General features: G+C 38.2%; 3 protein-coding genes across 3 annotated transcripts; 1 reads left to right on the top strand and 2 right to left on the bottom strand.

Moving 5' to 3' along the window:
- Nucleotides 1–6,203: 6,203 nt before the first annotated feature.
- Nucleotides 6,204–7,355, bottom strand: LOC130499695 (uncharacterized; the record flags this gene model as incomplete). The annotated part of the gene is made up of 1 exon (XM_056994027.1): nucleotides 6,204–7,355. A coding segment is annotated over exon 1 (819 nt), but the record flags the coding sequence as incomplete, so codon positions are not given.
- Nucleotides 7,356–11,096: 3,741 nt separating this feature from the next.
- On the top strand, nucleotides 11,097–12,330 carry LOC130499411 (membrane steroid-binding protein 1). Its single transcript, XM_056993420.1, has 2 exons — nucleotides 11,097–11,494; nucleotides 11,850–12,330. Exons 1-2 carry the CDS (start codon nucleotides 11,175–11,177, stop codon nucleotides 12,181–12,183), a joined length of 654 nt encoding a protein of 217 aa, XP_056849400.1. The 5' UTR covers nucleotides 11,097–11,174; the 3' UTR covers nucleotides 12,184–12,330.
- A 1,442-nt stretch (nucleotides 12,331–13,772) lies between these two features.
- LOC108826978 (protein DETOXIFICATION 50-like) lies at nucleotides 13,773–15,305 on the bottom strand. Its single transcript, XM_018600322.2, has one exon. The coding sequence runs from the start codon at nucleotides 15,303–15,305 to the stop codon at nucleotides 13,773–13,775; it is 1,533 nt and encodes a 510-aa protein (XP_018455824.2).
- Between the last annotated feature and the right edge of the window lie 568 nt (nucleotides 15,306–15,873).

The following is a 15,873-nucleotide window of genomic DNA, read 5'->3' as shown; positions in this document are numbered from 1 at the left end:
AGTCAAAGATCTGACACGATTCGGTCAAATGCAAAACTAGCCCGTTTTTCGTAGACGACTTATATATAAGTCGTCTGAATTTTTTTTTTTAACAAACAAAGCCGGACGACTTAGAATTAAGTCGTCCCTTTTAATTTTCAATTGCAAAAGTGACCTCTTTAGACGACTTACCTTTAAGTCTTCTGGACGACTTAAATCTAAGTCGTCTGCGATAATGTTTGTTGAACTTCTTCATTTTCTCTATGTTTACTAATGTGTTTTATTTTGAATATTTGCAGATGATTTTTAAGTTACATGCAGTGTATGGAGAATGGTTGTTGAGAGATTTCCGTTGGGATTTTGTGGTTGATGATCTCAAAGGAGCAAGATTGTTTTTATTGAATGAAGATTCAACACATGCTGAACTTGTTGCAATGGCTCAAGAAGATTATAACCTGGACATGAGATCAGTGACTGTGGAGATTAGCTACTCATTACCAGCAGAAATGATGATGACTCCAAGCAGTCCTCCCATTCATGTTACAAGTGATAGACAAGTTCGAAACTTGCTCGAGATACTCAAAACGCATAGAGTATGTCTTTGTGTATCAAGCCGCAGCAAGGTGGAAACGGTTTCAGAGAAAAGAGAAGAAGCTGGTGATAATGATGAAGCTGGTGAATGGGAAGAAGATGTTGGTGATAATGATGAAGCTGGTGAATGGGAAGAAGATGTTGGTGATAATGATGAGGCTGATGAATGTTTTGAAGATGTTGGTGATAATGAGTCTGTTGAAGATGAAAATCAAGATGGGGAGGAGGAAAATGGGGAGGAGGAAAATGGGGAGGAGGATGCTGATAACACTATTGTTGGTGAAACGGATCAGAATGGTGGGGATTACAGTCTTTATGGAAAGGTTCTAGATGAGGACGAGGAAGATGATGATAATATTTGTTTTGAAGAAATTGAAAAGACATATGCTAAGACAAATGCTATTGAAGGAGGAAAATCGGATTGTACCAGCATCTATGTCAACCAGAGTTTTGTTAGCAAGGATGCACTGCTTTCAGAGCTGCGGTTGACAGCAGTGAGGGGTAGGTTTTCTTTCAGAATATACAAATCAACAAAAACTCTCCTTGTGGCAATATGTCGGGTTAGCGGTTGTGGATGGAAGATCAGAGCGAGTGTGAAACATGGGTCAAACACGTTTTGGGTAACAAAGTATGTGGAAAAACATTTATGCTCAATTGGAGACCGAATCGCTCAGCGGAGACACTGTACTCCAAAGTATGTTGGTAGTCTTTTCATTGATCGTGTTGGGATCATTGATGGGATAACTCCACAGCATATCACTGATGCAATGAAGAACATGTTTGGCATGACGCTTGATTACACCACTTCATACAGAGCACTGTTATATGCACAGAAATTGGTGAGAGGATCAGCAGAAGAAGGGTATTCGCGTCTGCCTTCATATCTCGAGCAAATCTCCATTGCAAATCCTGATTCTATCACGGCTATAGAACTTGATTCTGAGAAAAGATTTAAGTATCTATTTCTCTCTTTTGGAGCTTCTATCAAAGGTTTTAAGTATCAGAGAAGGGTCATTGTGGTGGATGGAACTCACCTAAGTGGAAAGTATGGAGGTGTTATGTTAGTTGCAGCCGCACAAGATGGCAATTTTCAGATATTCCCATTGGCTTTTGGGATCGTGGATGCTGAAGATGAACCTTCTTGGGAATGGTTTTTCACAAAATTGGCTAGTTGTATATCTCATGACAAGCCTCTGGTGATAGTCTCTGACCGGCACGCGGCCATTAAAAGTGCGTGTGAGAAGGTGTTTCCTTGGGCAACCCGAGGAATATGTTATTATCACCTTCAAGATAACATTGTCAAAAAGTTTAAAGGGAAACATCTCATGTACTTGGTGAAAGGGGCTGCTTATGCGCACACGGTTCACGATTTTAACCGGTACATGGCTGAGATACGGAGTGCAAACCCGGAACTTGCAACGTATTTGGAGAAGGCCGACGCCAAGCTATGGTCAAGGGTTTATTGTAAGGGGAACAGGTTCAACATAAAAACAAGCAACATCGCTGAATCTATTAATTCCGCACTGAAGCGAGCAAGAGGATTTCCGATTCCGTTCCTGCTGGAGTTCATAAGGCAGAAGTTAGGAAAATGGTATTGGAAAAGGAGACAAGATGCTTTGAGTCTCCCAACTGTACATAGCCGGGGTGTTGAATACTTGCTTGCTGTTCGATCAGAGATAGCGGATACGATGACGGTCGAACCAATTGATGGATGGCGTTTCTTTGTCAAAGGTGGCAAAATGGACTGTGCGGTTGATTTGGAACATGTAAAGTGTGGTTGTGGTGTCTATGGAGTGGAGAAAATACCTTGCTCTCATGCTATAGCAGCTGGAACACATGCTGGTGTGCATATCGACACACTTGTATGTCCACTTTACTCAAAGAATCATCTGTATGCAGGATACTCAGAGAATATATATCCTATCGTGTCACAACATATTGAGGAACGAGAATGCTTTCCTCCAAACGTAAAGCGTGGTCCGGGGAGACAGAAGAAATCAAGATGGCAATCTTGGTTGGAGCTATCTAGGATGAGGGGACACAAACCCAGGAAGAAACACAGGGCACGGAGATGCTCAAACTGCAAGGAAACTGGCCATACGAAACCACAATGTACACAACCAGTTGACTAGTTGTCCAGACGACCTAAATATAAGTCGTCCAGTCTTGATTACCCGTCCAGACGACTAATTTCTAAGTCGTCCAGTGTTTCGTCTACCTTCTACGAAGTCGTCCAGTGTATTAGACTACCTTCTACTATCCCTTCAAGTGTATTTTTTTAGACGACCTTTTACGAAGTCGTCCAGTGTATTTAAGTCGTCCAGTGTATTTAAGTCGTCCAGTGTTTAGACTACCTTCTACTATCCCTTCAAGTGTATTTTTTTTTAGACGACCTTTTACGAAGTCGTCCAGTGTATTTTATTTTTAGACTACCTTATTTTTTTTAGACGACCTTATTTGTAAGTCGTCCAGTGTATTTTATTTTTAGACTACCTTATTTTTTTTAGACGACCTTATTTGTAAGTCGTCCAGCTGGAAAACCTTCCAGACGACTTATTTGTAAGTCGTCCAGCTGGAAAACCTTCCAGACGACTTATTTGTAAGTTAGAAAATCTATACAAGTTAGAAAATCAAATAAATCATACATGCCCACAAACATACAAATAGATTTGTGTAAACAAATAGTTCAAATATACAAATAGATTTGTGTATACAAATAGTTCAAATATACAAATTGATTTGTGTATCTATACAAGTTAAAAAATCTATACAAGTTAAAAAATCTATACAAGTTAAAAAATCTATACAAATTGATTTGTGTATCTAATCATACATGCCTACAAACATACCACCATCCTCATTATCTTTCAGATGCTGATCAACAAGCTCCGTCCATATAGCCAAAGCCATAGTATCCCTCATAGTCTTCGCATTGGACCTAGCAAAGTCTTTAGGGCTAAAGGGGACCCCAAGAGCATGACATTCAATGTACTTTGCAGCGTACACGCCACAATCACCATTGTTGGCCGTGGGTACATCTTTGAGGAGTCTCTCATAAGTGTATCGCTCCAACCCATGCATCTGGTCTCCGCACTCCACAATCAGATAAGGGACCATCTCGAGAAAAGGCTCCATTATCTCATCCCATCTTTCTGGTATGGTAGTTGAAGGTATGCTGTCCCAGACGACTATGTGCCTCTTAGGGATCGATATCCAAATAGCCACCCAATGTTTGTTGTCCAAGTTCAGTGGCGCATAGATATCATCAATGTCCTCCCCCCACTTCTTGTTTGATTGGCAAAATGAAGGCATTGATCCGTCATACAAACTCGCCGCCCCACTAGGTAGCATTTTTCCTAAACCATTGTGATCAGACGACGATGTTTTGAAGACCAGATACTGTTCTCTCCAAGACTGGGTAAAGTTGTGATCCAGGAAGCACATTCGCTCGCTCCGGAAACATTGTGGGTTCTCCTTATACCTCTGCCTCAGCACATTCATCCAAGCATCTATATGCTGCATATAAAATAATACAAGTTAGAACCTTCCAGACGACTTATATATTTACAAATCTATACAAAGACAAGTTACCAGACGACTTATTTGTAAGTCTTCTGGAAGGTTTTCCAGCTGGACGACTTACAAATAAGTCGTCCAGCTGGAAAACCTTCCAGACGACTTATATATTTACAAATCTATACAAAGACAAGTTACCAGACGACTTAAAGATAAGCAGAAGACTTACTACGTCTTCCAGCCATGCTTTGGATGTCCGGAGTTTTTGATACCACCAAGTTGGTGATGTACGTGGTTTGTCCTCTTCCTTAGTGAAATAATCACTGCAAACAAAAAAGCAATCAGTTTTGGTAGACTAAATCAAGCTATTATGGGTAAAGCAATCACTTACGGATCAGTTTTCAACCAATCAGCGAGCTCCTTCATCTTAGGTCTGTTTAGTGTGGGAAATGGATTATACTTTCCCACTCTAAGGAGTTTCCTTCTCTCTGCCGTATAAGGAGATATCTGCGTGGGAGCAGGTTTCTTCGTTCGTTCACTCCTTGCACGCACAGAAGCAGTGGGAGCTGTTTGGTCCAATACAACCAGGCTCGGTTCTGAAGCTGAAGCTGGATCGGTGGAAGCGAAGCTCGGTTGTTGATCGTTGGAAGCGAAGCTCGGTTGGTCAGTGGAAGTGAGAGGAACAATCTCTTTGGAGGTGACACCATCTGCTTTATCCTCCGGCAAGATCTTATATACCGAGATCGCCTCATCTGCTGTATCCTCCGGCAACAATCTCTGCAATAAAAGAGAACAAGTTAACCCTGGACGACTTAAATAAAAGTTGGGAGAGGATTTGGTTCCAGCTGGAGTTCAGACGACTTATTTGTAAGTCGTCCAGCTGGAAAACCTTCCAGACGACTTATATATTTACAAATCTATACAAAGACCAGACGACTTAAAGATTTGATATTAACCTCTTTGGGCAGAGGAGAAGGCTGTTTCTTTTGTGGAGAAGGCTTTTTCGTTTGAGGAGCAGGCTGTTTCGTCTGAGGAGCAGGCTGTTTAGTTTGAGGAGCAGGCTGTTTCGTTTGAGGAGCAGGCTGTTTAGTTTGAGGAGCAGGCTGTTTAGTTTGAGGAGCAGGCTGTTTCGCCTTTTGAGGAGTAGGCTTTGCCTTTTGAGGAGCAGGCTGTCTGGTGGGAGGAGTAGGATGATTGGTTTGAAGTGGAGGCTGATCCTTTTGAGGAGTAGTCTGTTTGTTACTAGCCCCGGTTTCTGGGGCTTGTGGGGTAGGGTGTTTTTTACTAACCCCGGTTTCTGGGGCTTGAGGGGTAGCCTGATTGGTGACACCAACCTTCTTCTCCACAGCTTCCAATCTATCGGAGATCTTCCTAATCTCCCTGATGCACTTCTTAAACCCCTCTTTCATCATGTCACCTAAGTCCTTGAACATGTTTTCTAACTCCTCTCTGGTCACCCAACTAGCCTCTTCTCTAGCCTCTTCTGTAGCCTCTTCTGTAGCCTCTGTAGGAGCCTCTTCTCTAGCCTCTTTAGGAGCCTCTTTAGGAGCCTCTTTACGAGCTTTCTTCCGAGGTCTCTGATTGTCTTCCTCCACCTCCTCCACAACCATCTCTTTGGCTCTTTTCGATGGAGTCACAAACTTGGGTTTTGTACCAGTGACTTCCCAGCAATCCATGGTCCACTTCCACGGTCTCCGATCATACATCACTTTAATGATGTTCTCCGCGGGCACGTCATCAACCTCAGAGTCCCATTTTGGCCACATTTCACTAATGTCCTTCTCAACAAAGTTGATCACGCGGGTCTGCAGTAAATAGAAGAAGAATCGAGTTAGATATTTGAAACAAAATACTAAATAGACGACTTAATTATAAGTCGTCAACTAAGTCGTCCAGCTGGACGACCTTCCAGACGACTTATTATAAGTCGTCTACTAAGTCGTCCAGCTGGACGACCTTCCAGACGACTTATAATAAGTCGTCTACTAAGTCGTCCAGCTGGAAGACCTTCCAGACGACTTATAATAAGTCGTCTACTAAGTCGTCCAGCTGGAAGACCTTCCGGACGACTTAATTAAGTGAAGATGGAAAGGTACCTGACTCAAGATAGCAGCTTTCATGAATCTGCGGCCTCTGCTGCCGTCGTAAGCCAGAATCGGTGGAGACGGACTGTTTGCTCTGGGTAGACCAATACTAGCACCCAATCCCGGAATAGCTTCGTACGCCCAGACCTGAAGAACTTGTATAAAGCCATCCACGGTGTAACAGCCAGTAATATCTTTGTTCCACAAAGAGTCCATCAGCACCTTAAACGCGACTCTCCCCCATGGATAATTCTCAAACCTTTCTAAATCCATCACTAGCCTTGCGAGAGTAGCTCGTGTAGCGCTTGAGAACTTTTTCCCTTCAATGAATCCAGTGAAGATGGAAAGGTACGCGAGTCGCTTGCGATCTTCCCTGGACCAATCCCCGCATCTCTTCAGTGCTGCTATTATCTGATCAGTACTTGGCCCAGCTTCCCGATGAACTCCCATCATCTCCCAGAAAGAAACCATCTGTGGGGTAACTTCACATTCTGGTGTCTCAAGGTCCTCGATGTAGTCGCAGTTTAGACCAGTGATGTTTTCAAACTCTAACAGTGAAAACCTCGCAGGTTCTGGACCAACGAGACACCACATCTCGTACTTCTTCTTAATGTCCAGCTTTAAACCGAGCAAGTGGTGAACCAGCCTTGAAGCCCAACCAAATCCCTGCTCCTTGAACTTGATGAAAACTCCCAATCTCGACTCCTTGAGCTCTTCAAATTCAGCATCAGTGAGAGCTTCCCTAAGAGCAGTATGCAACTTCGTGTTATCCGTATGATACGAAATGCTATTGTGGGGTTCTGGCTCTTCCCCTAATGTGTATAACCTACGGGGGAGTTCTGGAATATCCATCCTTTTTGTCTGCAAAATAATCAAAGACAACAATAGAAGTCAGAACACAAGCTAAATCAATCACGCCTTAATTGTTACTCCAGACGACTTAGTAGACGACTTAAATATAAGTCGTCTAGAAAGTCGTCCAACTGGACGACTTAGTTGACGACTTATATTTAAGTCGTCTGGAAAGTCTTCCAAATGGACGTACTAAGTCGTCCAGGTTGAAGACTTTCCAGACGACTTACTTACAAGTCTTCCAGTAGAAAAATTTCAAGCGGACCTGATTAGTCGCAGAAGGAGTTCGAGTACTCGTCATTGTGGTTATAGATCTGAAAAAATAAACGTGAAACGGTGAGAATGAGTAAATTGAAAGAGACAACGTTTTATGTTCATCTTTTCCACGAGTTTGATGACTTACCGGCGTTAGGGTTTACAGAGAAACGGCGCTACGGTTTACAGAGAAGAAGCGGCGGCGCTAGGGTTTAGAAGAAGCGGCGGCGCTAGGGTTTAGAAGAAACGGCGGTGCTAGCTAGTGTTTAGAGTAAGCGGCGGTGAGAACGTTGGTGAGCACGGTGGCGAGGGCGACGGTTTGTTCGGAAATAGTGGAAGCGGGGGCGCTAGGGTTTAGAGGAATCGGCGGCGCTAGGGTTAGAAGAAGCTGCGGCGACAACGGTGAGAATGAAGTGAGATAGATAGCCGACGTTGAGAACGATGGTTGTTCGGAAATAGTGGGAATTCGAATCGCCTTTGATATCGCCGGTGAGAGAGAACTGTTAGGGTTTCTGTTCGCGGAAAATGAAAAAAAAAAAAAAAAATCACCTTATATATTGGGTAAATAATCCGGTTAGCTTTAAAAGTACATTGGTAAACTTTAAGGTTTGGTCCGGTTTAGACGACTTATTCTGGCTGATAATGTACATCAGACGACCTAATATTTAGTCGTCTGGGAACAGAAGACTAAATATTAAGTCGTCCAATACCCTAAAATGAACCCCTAAACTAAAATGACTAAATTAACTTACTAACCACGTTATAAAATCAAATTATACTTCAATAGTGTTTACTATACACAGAAACGAACACGCCTAGGTAATTTTAAAAATTTTCAAAAACGGTTTTAATGCTTTCCAAAATCTAACCCTAAGAACACATACAATACTACAACATATGTTGATGAAACATAAACTAAAGAATATCATGACTCACTACTTTCACTCATCTGGGCTGAAAACAATTGAAATTTGTTATATATTAATTTATATCTCTTAAGACATATGTTAATTACATAATTCCAATTTTTCACTTATCAAAATATTTTTTACAAAATTTTTAAATTATGTTTAAGAATAACTGTCCAGACGACTTAACTTAAAGTCGTCTGGACGACTTATTTTCAAGTCGTCTGTTTACAGACGACTTGCGAGGGGTAGAAACGTAAAAAAAAATCCGTTTTTTTGTTTGTTCACAAGGAGATAGTTGTAATTTCAATAGCCTTTTAAGTTACTTTTGCCTTTGACCCAAGTTGGGGTACTCTTTTGGGTTTGACTCCAAGTTTTGAGTCACAATTGGTAATTCTCCCTAATTTATATTTTACTTCTATCCGAATCCAATCCAAAAGTAAAATATCTAAGGATTTCAAATGTAGATTTGGATAGTAAAATGTCCATTTTTCGTTTTTAAATTATAAATTTTATTTATATATAGGTTATTGGAAGAAAAAAGAAAAAAGAAACCTAATAGAAAAGGAAAATTAAATAAAATAAATGATTAATAATTGATAGTTAGATATATTTGATTCGTTAAGGGTATCATCGTAATCAACACCGTGAGAGTTAACGTGAGCGTGACACGTAGGAACTGACTTCTCAAATAATATTATAGAGATGCTAATGGAAAAGAAAACTCAATTTGAGAAAAATGGTAAAGGACTAAAAGGTGAAAGAGTTGGGTTCCAAAAAAGAAAAGAAAAAGGCTAAAAGTGAGAAAATAAATCTATCCTATTAAAAGTGAAGTACAAAAGAAAAATTAACCCATACTTCATCTAAATATTTACAATATCTGCCACTGATATAATGATACAGATTTGCTATAATTTTGTTTAAGCCTTTCACGTCATAATCCAAATCGAAGCCCATTAACATTATCTTTGACCAATTTGTATATCTTTAACTATAAATCTCTAACCATACAGTTGGACATCAGCACAATCTCGATATCAGCATGAAACTGTTTCAAAAATTTAGTAAGCGATATTGTTGAATCCATTGCCAATTTTTTTATTAAAATAGTGTTACAGCCAAAACTAATATATAACTATAATATTATAACTGTAAATAGCATTACTAAACCGGACTATATGTAGGGAAAATTTCATAAAAATACTCCAACTAAATTTCATTAAACTTTTTAATACCAAAACTTTTTGTTACCCAGTTTAATATCCTAACTAATTATACTGTTCATTTTAATATACAAATTTTTAAAATATGTCCCTTTTAATAATCAAAATTTATTTAAAATACTGATAAGTTTCAAACAAAATTTAAAAAACCTTCAAATTACAAAACAATCTCAGAAAATTCTAATTTTATTTATGATTTAGGAAAGAAGGTAATAAGTTAGGAAGAAATTTAAAATTTTTAAAATTAAGTTTTAAGGAAAATAAATAAATTTGTTTTCTATTTCAGAAAATAAACTAAACTCAATACTTAAAATTTAAAATTTTTATTTCAAAATTTAAGGTTATACACATTTTAGTTAATTTTATTCTCAAACATAAAATAAAATTAGAATTTTCTGAGATGTTTGTAAAATTTAGAGATTTTTTAAAATTTCGTCTGAAAATTATTAGTATTTTAATTAAAATAAAAAAGTTTGGATATTAAATAGACTTAGTTTTAAAAGTTTGTATATTAAAGTGAGCAAAATAATTAATTGGGTTATTAAACTAGACATCAAAAAGTTTAGGTATTTAAAAGCTTAAAAAAATTTAGTTGGGATATTAAACTAGACAGCGAAAAAGTTTAGGTATTTAAAAGCTTAAAAAATTTAGTTGAGATATTAAACTAGACAGCGAAAAAATTTAGGTATTTAAAAGCTTAACAAATTTAGTTGAGATATTTTTATAGAATTTTCCCTTATATGTACTACTTGTATTGGATAAAATTAAAAACCATTCGGGTTGACTACTATTTTATAGATTAATAGGATTCAATATTTATATTAATTAATATTCTAAACATAAAATCTATGTATAAAGTTTTCTAATGATTTTGTTGCACCTATCATTAAAAAAATATATCAACTAAGTCAGATATATCAATTCACTGTTCGTAAAATCTTTAACTATCTTAATAACTTAACATAACAAGCCCCTAAATTAAAGGTATCATATTTATAAAAATATCAATATACTTGCTAATTACAGATTTATAGGATCGATTGATTACAACATCTTTAGTATATTCCAAACTTTAAATACTTATCATTATGTGAAAAAAATTAAAAACAAAATATTGACAAAATATTCCTAACCTTTAGTATATTTTTTATCTACACGACTTGCAAATCAAGTTTTCAAATAATTAGTTTAGATTTTACTATCATATATGTCTCACTTATAAAACTATATACAATTCAATATACGTTGAAGAACAACATTCACATCCAGATCAAAAAAAATGTCGAGCAATGCAAGTTTCACACCTCTCAAAAACATGAATCCATTTAAGATGAAATAGTGATCTCAAGTCAAATTGCTTCATTCCTGGCAACAAAACACCTTATTCGGTGGGAGAGACTCTTCAAATAGTTTTTGCTGATGAATATGTAAGTTTTGAAAAATCAAATATATTCTTTTAGGTTTTTTGTTTATCAAAACCAAATACTAAAAACATATTGTGTAGGGTAATTAAAAATACAAACGGAACTGTCCAATATCGGTCAACAAACCATCATAAAATATGTATTAAATCAGCATAGAATATATATTAACAACATCACATTTATATAAAATATAATAAAAATTAAATATTGCGAACCGAAAAAGAACACCCGCACGGGCGTGCGGGTCAAAAGTCTAGTCTGACTTTACAAAGAAAGACTAAAGTGAGAAAATCTTTTCAAGACTGATCTGCTTTCCTTTCCTTCTTCTCTCCAAGCGAAACCATGGCGCTACACCTATGGCAAACACTGAAAGAAGCGATACATGCTTACACAGGTCTCTCCCCGGTGGTCTTCTTCACCGCCCTCGCTCTCGCCTTCGCCATTTACCAAGTCGTCTCAGGCTGGTTTGCTTCGCCTTTCGATGATGTTCGCCGACATCAGAGGGCTAGATCGTCAGCTGCAGAGGAAGAACCACCGATTCCTCAGCCTGTTCAGGTCGGCGAGATCACAGAGGAGGAGCTTAAGCAGTACGATGGCTCCGACCCTCAAAAGCCCCTTCTTATGGCCATCAAACATCAGATCTATGATGTAACTCAAAGCAGGTTGTCTTTTCTTTGAAATTTGACAAACATCGGGTTACAAGTTTGGTTTCTCCTTTCTCTAGTTTCGTCTTGGTCCTGTAAGAACTTTGACTTGCATACTTTGGAACCGTAAAGTGGTTAACTTTGACAGTAATTGCCCTTAGAAGTATTTTAATTTAGGGTTTCTAAGCTGAAATTCTCTGGGTGATTGAAGTTATGTTTGGCATAGTGTAATAAAAGGTTTATCCATTTTGAAGTTTATACAAGAAGGTTTTTCTTATTACATATTAGGATTTTGATTATCTTCTTAATTTAATTTAAAGGTTGTGTTTGTAATGAAATGGTATCCAATTATCCATATCTTATTGGTTTGTAGGATGTTCTATGGACCCGGAGGACCGTATGCTTTGTTTGCAGGGAAAGACGCAAGCCGAGCTCTTGCAAAGATGTCTTTTGAGGAGAAAGATTTGACTTGGGATATCTCTGGTCTTGGTCCCTTTGAGCTAGAAGCTCTTCAGGACTGGGAGTACAAGTTCAAGAGCAAGTATGCTACCGTTGGCACCGTCAAAGTGACCGGTTCAGAAGCCGAAACCCCATCTGCGTCTGAACCCGCAGAGACTGGTGAGAAAGACGCTCATGTAACCAAGCAAGAATCGGCCGTTGTGGATAATGATGAGCCTCCTACTGAGCGTGATGTGAAGAAGGAGTGAATTCCGTTTCAGTGATTTTTTCATAGAGACCAGCGGAAGTCTCAATGTAGAATCTCTGATGTTGTGGAAGTTTCAGTGATATGATTTTGTTTCATTATCTCAAAAACCAAGTTTGCTGGCTAATAAAACGTTTATAAACCTAGAAAATTGAGAATGTGGGTCGTGGGCAGGTTTTATTTTGGACTTTTTTTTTTTTGATAAAATGTTAATTATACCAAAAGGAACATAGGGTTTTATTTTGGACTTTGGGTCGGCCAAAGTTTTTATTTGCAAAATGGATTGGGGTACTCTTTGATCCTTGATCCTATGCAAGTCTTTTCGAAAATACAATATCCACTTTTTTCTATTGAAGAAATCACTTAAATGCCACTTCGGCTTTGCACGTGAGAGATAGTGGCGGACGCAGGTGAAGAGGAACAGGGTCACGTGCCCCCATCTATTTTTTTATTTTCCTTCAGTAATTACTATTAGTATAAGAAATGCTTCCTAATTCTATAACTAAATATAATGAAATAAAATTTGTGCCTCCATCTACATATGGTTCTGCATCCGTCCCTGGTGAGAGGCTGTCTTGATTCCAGGAGAAATGACCCAATAACTCTGGCTGCATGACATGTGTTTTTACATAAACCACCATGAACATTCCACTCTTTCATTGCCTCTCCCTCTCTCCACTCCCATAGCTTTTTTAACTTAAAAGTTGAAGAATCCCATAACTCGTGTTTCTCTCTCTCGATAAATTCAGCTGCTGTTAGCTACGAATCGTCAGAGGTTTTGCATCGATGGTTTCAAAATCGAAAAAAAAACAGTATATCGGTCTGCCAGCAGACGTGATCAGCAAAGAAAGCCACCAAACAGTCTCGACCTTGGAAAACTCCGCGGTACCTAGGTTCGAAACTCTGTTTTCATGTTTGTTTCTATCATTTTCCGACGATTCTTGAAAGCTCTGAATATTTGTCCAAATATATGTTCGAATCTTAGTTGATGTCTTCATCGATCCTGCCTAGACTTGAAAGAGTTCTTTTGATTAGTTTTTAGGAGTTTTGCTTTCTTTGTTTTGCTTTATTTTTTTCTCGTATTGTAAAATAGTCTAATCAGTATTGTAAAATAATGAAACAATCAAATTATAATGATTTCACTTAAGTGTATTTTCAAATAATTGTATGATATAAGTTGTTTATCTATTATATCAATGGAAGCATATATTTGAAAATAATATATATATACATTGATAAAAGATATATATGTACTTTTATATTAACATATGTCAGTTTATAAACAAAAAGTTCGAAAATAAATTTTATTATTTTATTATTTAATAATTATTTATTTAACAAACCTACATTATTTTTAAAATAGTGCAGTTGCAATCGTTATTGTAGACATAGTTTATGCTCCATATCAGAAAAATCAATACAGTCAAAATTTGAAGATTATCCTACAAACTTTGCATTATCCATCTATTGAATTCTTTCTAATGAAATTAAAACTGGCAATTAATTTTGAAAGAGTCATATTATTATTATTATTATTATTATTTAAAGAAGACAGTCATATTGAAAGAGCAATTATCTACCGCTCTTAAAGACTCACTCCTCTCTAATTATCAACTTTCCAACCTCCACATCTTCCACATGGCTGCAGTTTCTGACGTCATCCGGTGCAGTTAGCTCCCTAGCCCTTGCCGCCTCAAATGCCCAATTAGTTTTACACGTTGCCACCATCATACCAATCATACATGATATCTGCGCTGCGAGCATCCCGAGCCAAAGTCCCATAAATCCAAACCCAAACCAAAATGCTAGAACCATTCCTCCAGGCAAACCAATCACATAAAACGCCGCTATATTGATCTTAGCTCCCATCCTCGGCCTCGCCGACCCTCTGAGAACGCCGCATCCGACCGTCTGAGGGCAGTTTCCTAGCTCGCAAAGGCCAACAATTGGCAGAACCATCACAGTAAAATTAACGACTTTTTCATCATCCGTGAAAAACGTAGCCCATACCTTTCTGACTGAGAAAGTGAAGATGAAAGCCATGAACGCGAGGGCGATGCTGAGACCAAGTCCAACAAAGGTGGCTCTTCTCGCTCTCTGTGGCTGGTTCGAACCCAGCTCGTTTCCGACACGAGTCGAGACTGCGGAGCCTAATGAATGAGGGAAAATGTAAACAAGTGAAGTAATTTGGATGAGAATACCCATTGAAGCAACAGCTACTTTAGGGTTTATAAGTAACCCACAAAGCACAATCATGATCTCATAGCACCACCACTCGAGACAAACTGCGACACAACTGGGTACCGCAAGACCAAGAAGCTTCTTCCATTCTCTCACACTATCTTCATACGACTCCTCTGACACCTTTTCATCTTTTCTTAGATTGTCTTCGAAGAAAGCTATGTAGATGAAGAGAAAAGCGACAAGGTTGAAATTTGACAGAACACCACTCAAAGCAATACCTTTGATCCCACAACCGAGGTATGACACGAGGAGGAACGTAATCGGAAAGTGGAGAACACTTGCAATCCCTGTGCATATTGATAAAGGTAGAGTCTTTGACTGTGTCCTGAAATAAGCTCTTAATGGGTGTAAGAAAGATTGAGCGATGAGATCTGGAACAGAGTAAAGCAGAAAGGTGTGTGCTGTGGATGCGAGCTCCTCGTCCTGTTTTAACATTGTCAGAATCCTCTCTATGTTTATCCATAGAAGAAAAACAGGGAGAGTTGTGACGAGGAGTAGGATTATTCCTCGATGGATTGTTGCCCGAAAGAGTTTATAGCGTGTTGCACCAATGGCTTGTGAGCAAATTGAGTCAACGCCCATGGTTAAACCGGAGAATAACGAGTAAGCGGTGATGTTGGCAAATGCGAGTGCGAGGGATCCACCTGCAAGAGTGGGGCCACCAAGACCGGCTAGGAAGAACATAGATATGAAGGAGCGGAAGTGGAGGAGACCGTTTGTGATAATCAATGGGTAAGCGATTCTTACAATGGAGATTGCTTCTCTTGCGAAGAGGGAGAGAAGAGCAAAGAAACTTTTAAGGTAATGCAGTCTTTCATGATGAGAGTGTTTTGGAAGAAATGGTGTTTTAACTTCATCGCTGACACAATTTGATAGAGACATTCTTTCTCTTTTATGTTAGATAGAAGCAAGAGGGAATGAATTTTGGATGTGAAGAGGTTTGGTTAAGCATTACCTTTATATAGTTAAAGTAGTCTTTGGATGTTCTTATATTATTTTATTCCAAATTTGACCATATTTTTTCCTAATTTTAGTCACAATAATCACAAAATTAATATGTACAAATGTGTAAATATATATATACGTGTTGAATAGATATAAAGTTGTACACGCGCTTTCGATTCTCTTCAATCCATAATGACATGTGGTAAACATTCATACGAATAGTAGATTCTCATCTTTAAATTGTAATTTTTAGGATATACTTTCTTTCTTTGCTTCTCGACTTTTTCCTCCTGATTTGACCTTATACAATGAATGTTGTTTGATTTTGTATACACGTATAATTAACAAAATTCAAATCCAATATACACGATTTTTATGTGGCTTGAATCTATCAATATTAAAAGGAGAATATCCTCTTTATCTAGCTATGCCACGCATATTTTTATTCAACCAACTAACAAATTGACATGTCACAAGGCATAAAAAACTAAATATACGTGCAAAC

Source organism: Raphanus sativus, chromosome 9, assembly GCF_000801105.2.
Source record: "Raphanus sativus cultivar WK10039 chromosome 9, ASM80110v3, whole genome shotgun sequence".
Classification (NCBI taxonomy): Eukaryota; Viridiplantae; Streptophyta; class Magnoliopsida; order Brassicales; family Brassicaceae; genus Raphanus; species Raphanus sativus.
Note: the sequence above shows the minus strand (reverse complement) of the source record. Positions and strands in the feature narration are given on the sequence as shown.

Excerpts from the sequence above, each read along its gene's own strand:
- LOC108826978 (XM_018600322.2), bottom strand. The coding sequence starts at position 15,305 with ATGTCTCTATCAAATTGTGTCAGCGATGAAGTTAAAACACCATTTCTT.
- LOC130499411 (XM_056993420.1), top strand. The coding sequence starts at position 11,175 with ATGGCGCTACACCTATGGCAAACACTGAAAGAAGCGATACATGCTTAC. Across the intron at positions 11,495-11,849 it reads TATGATGTAACTCAAAGCAG|GATGTTCTATGGACCCGGAG; the intron begins GTTGTCTTTTCT and ends ATTGGTTTGTAG.